This window comes from Microtus oregoni, unplaced genomic scaffold (assembly GCF_018167655.1).
Source record: "Microtus oregoni isolate MIOR12 unplaced genomic scaffold, Mior012 000127F_ref0000509, whole genome shotgun sequence".
Taxonomy (NCBI): domain Eukaryota; kingdom Metazoa; phylum Chordata; class Mammalia; order Rodentia; family Cricetidae; genus Microtus; species Microtus oregoni.
Genome location: NW_024544770.1, coordinates 1,942,210 through 1,950,915, shown reverse-complemented (window position 1 = coordinate 1,950,915; position 8,706 = coordinate 1,942,210). Strand labels below are relative to the sequence as shown.

General features: G+C 50.1%; 1 protein-coding gene across 1 annotated transcript; it reads left to right on the top strand.

Annotated features, from left to right (window-relative positions):
* The first annotated feature begins 3,157 nt into the window (after positions 1-3,157).
* On the top strand, positions 3,158-7,833 carry LOC121444482 (zinc finger CCCH domain-containing protein 4-like). The gene is given in 2 exon segments (XM_041646291.1): positions 3,158-3,187; positions 3,189-7,833. Coding segments are annotated over 2 exon segments (3,675 nt in total). The 3' UTR covers positions 6,834-7,833.
* The last annotated feature ends 873 nt before the right edge of the window (positions 7,834-8,706 follow it).

The following is an 8,706-nucleotide window of genomic DNA, read 5'->3' as shown; positions in this document are numbered from 1 at the left end:
TTCAAGTCTCTTGTTCAATGAAGAGACTCCCTAGTGTCAACAATATCAGTGACTTAGAAATCCTTAATTTCATTTATTTCACACTTCTCACTTCCTAGTTTTCAGTACCACCTAGACCATTGGAAAGCTGTCTATAATTACTAAACATTGAAAACCAAGTATCAAGTTTTATTAACCTGCTTCCCTCCTTCCACATCCCCTCTTGTCTGAACTTATTTATCAATTTATCATCCATTATAAACTGACATCTGTTGTCAACATTATTGCTGCTTTTATTATTAACTCATAGTTACTCAGTCCACAAAACTGAGTGCCTCAGTAGTCCTAACCTGGCTCTGCAGACCTGGAAGGTTTCTGGAGGAGAGCTAGTGTCTAGTTCATGCTAAAATCCAGAAATGCTGCCTCTGATACCAGCATATGAAGAAAGATCAGGGTAAATTAACCTAGAGACAAGAAGGAAGGCCAAAAGAGCGAAAGCCGAGACAACATGGCTTCTGAAATACTGGGAATTGAACTCAGGACCTTTGGAAGAGCAGGCAATGCTCTTAACCTCTGAGCCATCTCTCCAACCCGATATTTTAACTTTATGACTGAAAAAAATCTCCATGTATAGCACACTCTTTATTCATTCCTGTGCTGCTAAACACCTAGGTTAGTTGAGTAACTTCACTTTTTAGAGTAGTGTTGCAGTGTATGTATGTCCAAGTATCTCTGTTATTTGGCAAAGTATCTAGTCTACTGATGTTTCTTGATGACCTTGCTAGGTCTTGTGTCCATTCTCACCACAGTGTATAATAAAAGGTTCCTGTGATGACTACTGTTGGTCATCAGCTTAACAAAACCTAGGACTGTAACTAAAACTATCATGTGACAAACCTTTTGGCATCTCTGGATTTCTTTGTTTTTTGTTTTTTTGAGTAGGTTAAGTGAAATAAGAAAAGTCACTTCATTACCAATTAATGATTGGACTGTTTGATTTCTTGTTCACTTTTTAAGTTTTTGTTTAATAGTCTAGATATTAATCCACCATCAGATGTATAACTAGCAAAAATTTCCTCCCATTCCAGTCTGTCCTTCAAGTGGATTAGTGGTTTTTCTTTTTTTTCTGTGCAGAAGATAATAATTTCCTAAGGTTATTTTTTCAGGTGTTAACAGTATCTTCTGAGCAGCCAGGGTCTTAGAAAGTTCTTGCCTGTGTCTACGTCTCAAATCTTTTCTCATTTTCTCTAATGCTTTCAGAGTTCCAGGTCTTATATCAAGTCTTGAGCCATTTGGAAACTTGATTCTTTTGCAGTATGGAAGAGAGATCTAATTTCATTCTTCTACAGCTGGACATCTTGTCTTCCCAGAACCATTTGTTAAAGGAGGTTTTGCAGGATGATAGAGAGACAGTTCAGAAGTGAAGAACCCTTGCTGCTCCAGCAGAGAACTTAGGTTGAGTTCCTGGCATTGACATGGCACACCTGAAACTCCAGTTCTACAGGGTCAAATGCCTTCTTTGAACCTCCATGGGCAGAATGCACACACACAGTACACAAACACACATGATTGAATCAGTGATACTCAGAAATTAAAAAAATACATAAATTTGTTTTCCAGAAATTCTTTAAAGGAGAATGTCTTGTCTCAAATGGGTATTTTAAGTATCTTTGCTAAAAATTTGTGCTGTGGAACAAACTTTTTGTATGCTGTGAAAATGTGTTGCTGTCATTGGTTCAACAAAGGGTTAAATGGCCAATAGCTAGAGCATACACAAGAAATATGGTTAGTTTACATTGAAAGAATTAGTTAGTAACAACCCTAAGTTATTGGTCAAGCTTTTATATTTAATAAAAGTTCTCCAAGTCAGTTACTGGGGATTTGCTGGACCCGAAGAAAAACTCTGCCTACAGATTTGATAGCTATAACTGCATGGGTTTGTATCTGAGTCCTATATTCTATTACATCATGCATTTGTTTATTTTTGTGCTAGTGCCATACAATTTTTGTTAGTATGAATATATAGCAAACTTGAAATCAGGTATGGTAACACTTCCAATATTCTAATTTTTGTTTAATGCCCTGGCTATCTGGGGTCTCTTGTTCTTCCATATGAATTTAATTTTTCCCTGTTTCTGTGAAGAGTAGCAGTGGTCACTTTGATAATAATTACAGAGAATCTGTAGATCAGTTTTAGAAGAATGAATATTTTAACCATTTTAATTTTTCTAATCATAAAAATGGGAAGCAAGCCATTCCATCCTTTAGTGTCATAATTGGTTTCTGTCTTCAGTGTTTCATAATTTTCACTGAAGAAATCTCTCACTCCCTTGATTATGGTTATTCTGAGTGGGGTGTTGCTGTTATCTTTGTTGTTGTCATTGATGCTTTGTTTGTTTGAAAATGGAGATTGGTGTCTTGGATTTTAGAATTGTGCATGGGATTCTTTCCCAGATTTTTTTCTTAAGCATGCTTATTACTGGAATATAAGAAACTACTGGTTTTTGAATACTAATATAGTTGAATGTGGTTTTATTTGTTTATTTATTAAAGATTTCTGTCTCTTCCCCGCCACTGCCTCCCATTTCCCTCTCCCTCCCCCAATCAAGTCCCCCTCCCTCATCAGCCCAAGGAGCAGTCAGGGTTCCCTGCCCTGTGGGAAGTCCAAGGACCACCCACCTCCGTCCAGGTCTGGTAAGGTGAGCATCCAGGCTGCCTGGGCTCCCACAAAGCCAGTATGTGCAGTAGGATCAAAAACCCATTGCCATTGTTCTTGAGTTCTCAGTAGTCCTCATTGTGTTTTTCCTGGTGGAGCTTTTTATATATAGAATTCTTATGTATAGAATATAGGAGAATATATGGAATACATGATCTGCAAATAAGTTTTTTGTAATTCTTTCTATTTTTATATCCTTTATTTCCTTCTCATATTAGGCAAGCTAAGATTTAAGCTATTATGTTGAATACTAATGTAGAAAGTTGATACTCTTGCCTTCGTAGTAAATTTAGTGGAAATATTTTGAGGTTTTTCTCCATTTTATGTAACACTGGCTATATGTTTGCTTTATATAGCATTTTTTATATTGAGGTACATGTGTTCTATTCAAAGTCTCTTCAAGGCTCCAGCCCCTCTTCGGAAACGTCCGGCTCCTGGGACCGGTCTCCGGCTTTCGGAACGATGGAGGCCGCGCCCGGGACACCCCCCCCCCCCCCCGCCGCCGCCATCAGAGTCGCCGCCGCCGCCATCGCCGCCGCCGCCATCAACGCCTTCTCCTCCTCCGTGTTCCCCCGACGGCCGCGCGGCCACCCCGCACCTCCTCCACCACCGCCTCCCGCTCCCTGACGACAGGGAGGATGGTGAGTTGGAAGAAGGTGAACTGGAAGATGATGGGGCTGAGGAGACCCAGGATGCCCCTGGGGGACAAGAGAGGAGTCGGAAAGAAAAGGGGGAGAAGCACCACAGCGACTCGGATGAGGAAAAGTCTCACAGGAGACTGAAACGGAAGCGGAAGAAGGAACGGGAGAAGGAGAAGAGGAGGTCGAAGAAAAGGCGGAAATCCAAGCACAAACGCCATGCTTCTTCCAGTGATGATTTCTCGGACTTCTCAGATGACTCAGATTTCAGCCCCAGTGAGAAGGGTCACTGCAAGTACCAGGACTATAGCCCACCATACGCACCGTCCCACCAGCAGTACTCCTCGTCACACAATGCGCTCCTGCCCAAGAAGTCCTACTCCAAGATGGATAGCAAGGGCTACAGCATGTACGAGGACTATGAGAATGAGCAGTATGGGGAGTATGAGGGGGATGAAGAGGAGGACATGGGCAAGGAAGACTATGATGACTTCACTAAAGAGCTGAACCAGTACCGCCGTGCCAAGGAGGGCAGCAGCCGGGGCCGAGGTAGCCGAGGCCGGGGCAGGGGCTACAGGGGCCGTGGAAGCCGAGGAGGATCTCGAGGCCGAGGAATGGGCAGGGGCAGTCGAGGCCGGGGCAGAGGCTCTGTGGGAGAGCACCTGGAGGATGAAGAGGACTTTTACGAGGAGGAGATGGAATATGGAGAAAGCGAGGAGCCCATGGGAGATGATGATTACGATGACTACTCCAAGGAGCTGAACCAGTACCGAAGGTCCAAAGACAGCCAAGGCCGAGGCTTAAGTCGAGGCCGAGGCCGGGGTTCCCGAGGAGGTCGAGGGAAGGGGATGGGCCGTGGCCGAGGTCGAGGCAGCAGAGGGGGAATGAGCAAGGGCGGGATGAATGACGATGAAGACTACTATGATGATGACATGGGCGATGGCGGTGGTGTAAGCTACCGGCGAAGTGATCATGACAAGCCCCACCAGCAGTCTGACAAGAAGGGCAAAGTTATCTGCAAGTACTTCGTGGTGGGGCGATGTACTTGGGGAGACCACTGCAATTTTAGCCATGACATCGAACTGCCAAAGAAGCGGGAGCTGTGCAAGTTTTACATCACAGGGTTCTGTGCTCGGGCTGAGAACTGCCCCTACATGCATGGTGACTTTCCCTGTAAGTTATACCACACCACTGGGAACTGCATCAATGGTGACGACTGCATGTTCTCTCATGACCCGCTGACTGAGGAGACACGAGAGCTTTTAGATAAGATGTTGGCTGATGATGCAGAAGCAGGTGCTGAGGACGAGAAGGAGGTGGAAGAGCTGAAGAAGCAGGGCATTAACCCCTTGCCCAAGCCACCTCCTGGCGTGGGGCTCCTGCCCACTCCTCCACGGCCCCCAGGGCCCCCAGCTCCCACCTCTCCTAATGGCAGGCCCATGCAGGGTGGCCCTCCTCCACCACCTCCACCCCCACCCCCACCTCCAGGGCCTCCTCAAATGCCCCTGCCAGCACATGAGCCACTGTCCCCGCAGCAGCTACAGCAGGACATGTACAACAAGAAGATCCCCTCTTTGTTTGAGATTGTGGTGCGGCCCACAGGGCAGCTAGCTGAGAAGCTGGGCGTGAGGTTCCCTGGACCTGGTGGACCCTCAGGGCCAATGGGTCCTGGCCCTAACATGGGACCCCCAGGGCCAATGGGGGGTCCCATGCATCCTGATATGCATTCTGACATGCATCCTGACATGCATCCTGACATGCATCCTGACATGCACCCTGACATGCACCCTGACATGCATCCTGACATGCATCCTGACATGCCAATGGGTCCTGGCATGAACCCTGGTCCTCCCATGGGTCCTGGTGGCCCCCCAATGATGCCCTATGGTCCTGGAGACTCCCCACACTCGGGAATGATGCCTCCCATCCCACCAGCCCAGAACTTCTATGAGAACTTCTACCCACAGCAAGAAGGCATGGAAATGGAGCCAGGGCTCGTTGGGGATGCAGGTGACACCGGAAACTGGTACTCCAGTGACAAGGATGAGGGGGGAAGCAGTGTCACATCTATCCTCAAGACCTTGAGGCAGCAGACATCAAGCCGACCTCAAGCTTCAGCTGGGGAACCAAGCAGCAGTGGGCTGGGGGATCCCCGCTTGCAGAAGGGACACCCCACAGGAGGCCGGCTGGCTGACCCCAGACTCAGCCGTGACCCCAGACTCAGCCGCCATGCAGAGACTTCAGGAGGGACTGGCCCAGGGGACTCAGGGCCCTCTGACCCTCGGTTGGCTCGTACCCTGCCCACCTCCAAGACTGAAGGCAGCCTTCATTCCAGCCCTGCGGGCCCCAGCAGTTCAAAAGGACAGAGCACTGCAGAAGAAGAGGAAGGGGAGCGGGCGTTGCGCGAGAAGGCAGTGAACATTCCCCTGGAGCCCCTGCCTGGGCACCCACTGCGGGACCCTCGCTCTCAGCTGCAGCAGTTCAGCCACATTAAGAAAGATGTGACCCTGAGCAAGCCAAGCTTTGCCCGCACTGTGCTCTGGAACCCCGAGGACCTGATTCCCCTGCCCATCCCCAAGCAGGACGTGCCCCCGGTCCCTGCTGCCTTGCAGTCCCTGCCTGCCCTAGATCCCAGGCTGCACCGCTCCACACCCCCTGGGCCTCCCAACACCCGGCAGTGTCCAGGCTCCACAGATCCCAGCACATCTGGCTCTAACCTACCTGACTTTGAACTTCTGTCCCGAATCCTTAAGACTGTCAACGTCAACACCCCTGGCCAGAGTGACAAACCCAGCGACCCCAGGGTGCGGAAGACCCCTACTGACCCCAGATTACAGAAGTCAGCAGATCCTGCATCAACATCCCGTGCAACTAAGCCCTGTTCCACCGAAGCATCACCTCCTGCTGCCAGCCCAAGTGGAGACTCATCCCCACCAGCCACGGCTCCCTATGACCCCCGAGTGCTAGCCGCTGGTGGCCTGGGCCAGGGCAGCAGCAGCGGGCAGAGCAGTGTGCTGAGTGGCATCAGCTTGTATGACCCAAGGACTCCCAATGCAGGTGGCAAAGCTGCAGAGCCAGCCTCCGACATGAGTGCTCAGCCCAAGGGTCCTGAGGGCAACGGCAAGAGCTCAGCCTCCAAGGCAAAAGAGCCCCCGTTTGTCCGCAAGTCTGCCCTGGAGCAGCCAGAGACAGGGAAGGTCAGCGCAGATGGGGCCACAGCCACGGACAGATACAACAGCTACAACCAGCCCCGGCCCAAGGCCACTGCAGCACCTACTGCTGCCTCATCCACCCCGCCCCCTGAGGGGGCCACACCCCAACCTGGAGTGCACAACCTGCCAGTGCCCACCCTCTTTGGGACTGTGAAGCCTGCCCCCAAAACAGGCACAGGAAGCCCATTTGCTGGCAACAGCCCTGCTCGTGAGGGTGAGCAGGATGCAGGGTCCCTGAAGGACGTTTTTAAAGGCTTTGACCCCACAGCCTCCCCCTTTTGCCAGTAGTATTTGTTGGGGCCAATGCTCCCTCCACTCCACCACCCTTCCAGGGTGACATTTAAGGGCAGCAACCAGAGTTACGGGTGGGGGACAGGCAGGGTGTTCTTAACATTTTTCTTCCTTTTCTTCCTTTTTAAGTAGTACTTTCTTTGAGTCATACATTGTATCTAACCGTCTTGGGTTCTGGTCAGTGCTACAGGCTCCTTGGCTCGCTCTGCCTAATGAGCAACTTGTGCCCTGCGTTGGACAGTGGCAAGTCCCCAGCCTGGGGCTTTCCCGGAACTAAGGGAAGCCTGAGTGTCTGGGAAGGCACTGAAAGCCACTCACCCCGTGCTGCTGGGAGATGGACTAAAGCACAGTTGGTGGAAGCTGGTGCAGGAGTTCTAAAGCCCCAGGGTGAGCTGGCCTCTCTTCAGCGTGCAACCTGTGACAGCCTGCTTCAGGACAGAGCAACAGAGAAGTGAGAAAATGTCCAGAGGAGAAAAAGGTCCTGGTCCTGGTCCTAACCTGCTCGGGCCTGTGCATCTCACATCCTCCGTCCAGGGTTTGTCCTGAAAGTGATACCCTCTAGCCCTCCAGGAGACTCTGGGTGAGACAGACCTGCAGCCTGTAGGCCTGAGAGGGGTGGGGCAGCCCCTCAGAGCATTCTCCCTCAGTATTACCTGTCCAGTGCCACTGGCCTGACCCTCAAGACAGCTCAAGGATCCGTGGTGTCGCCACTTGCCAGACTCCCATGGAGGGAGGCCAAGGGTGGTCCTGGCAAAGTGTGTCTGCTAGCTGCTTTCATGCGCCTTAGCCGTGTTCCCTGTAGAGTACCAGAAAGTGTTTGCTTTTCCCTCCCAAGCCGACCGAAGCAGGGCATCAGCTGTCTGTTGCGGTGTTGGATTAGTGGGTGCTTTCCAAAAGGGGGCCTGAGGAAACAGTAGAGTCTGGGGCCAAAGTGGTGTGTTGGTCCTTTCTAGGAAAGGAAACTTGGGGTGGGGAGGCCTAAGGCACCTGCCAGATCCCAGTCAACGGAGGCATTGCCACAGCCTCCCCTACTAGTAACCTTAGGTCTGGCCTTGTCCAGAGCCCGAGGGGAGACTTCCTGTGACCATGTCACCAAGATTGGATGGGGAACTGGGAAGACCTGCTGCAGACCTTTCTACCTCTGGGTCACTCACCAAGCCCTAGAGGTCTGCTTTCTTGTCGCCTGCCTTTTCTGTATTGGGTCTCTTGGCTCAGCTGCTTCCTTTTGGTGATAAGGAAACCTGACACAGCCAGTGGTCCCCTCTGCCTCGGGGGGAGCCAGGCTCCCACATCCCCATCCCAAAGAGAAATCCCTTCAAAACAATATTGGGCCTGAAGCTGGGGTGGGAGGGGCTTGTGCCCACAGGCTAACACCCTGCGGGGTCAGTGCACCAAGATCAGGTTGGTTTTGTTTGTCTTTGTGTTTTTTATTTTGTTTTGTTTTCTTAAACAATCATCAATGAGATTTGTCTTTGGACTCTAGCCTTGGCCTCCAAGACTGGGGCCATGGTAAGTGTAGGATAGGAAGAGTAGTGTGGCAGTGTTCGGATCCCACCCCACCCCTTTGAAAGTTCTTTTGTAAAAGCCAGGCTTGGTCGTGCCTACCTGTTATCCCAGCACTCAGGAGGCAGAGGCAGGAGGATCACGAGTTCAAAGCCAGGCTGGTCTACATTAGAAAAACAAAATTTTTCTTTTGTTAAAGGAAAATTAAATGAATTTTTAAATCTGAAATCTGTGGGTGAGAGGAACTATTCCTCCTCTTGGAATAGTCAGCTGAAGACCCTCGTGGGACAAGGAACTCCGCTTGAATCGCCAGCAGGCCACACTTTTAAAGAAAAATTGTTCTCTAACCAGGATTGTAACAAAAGTG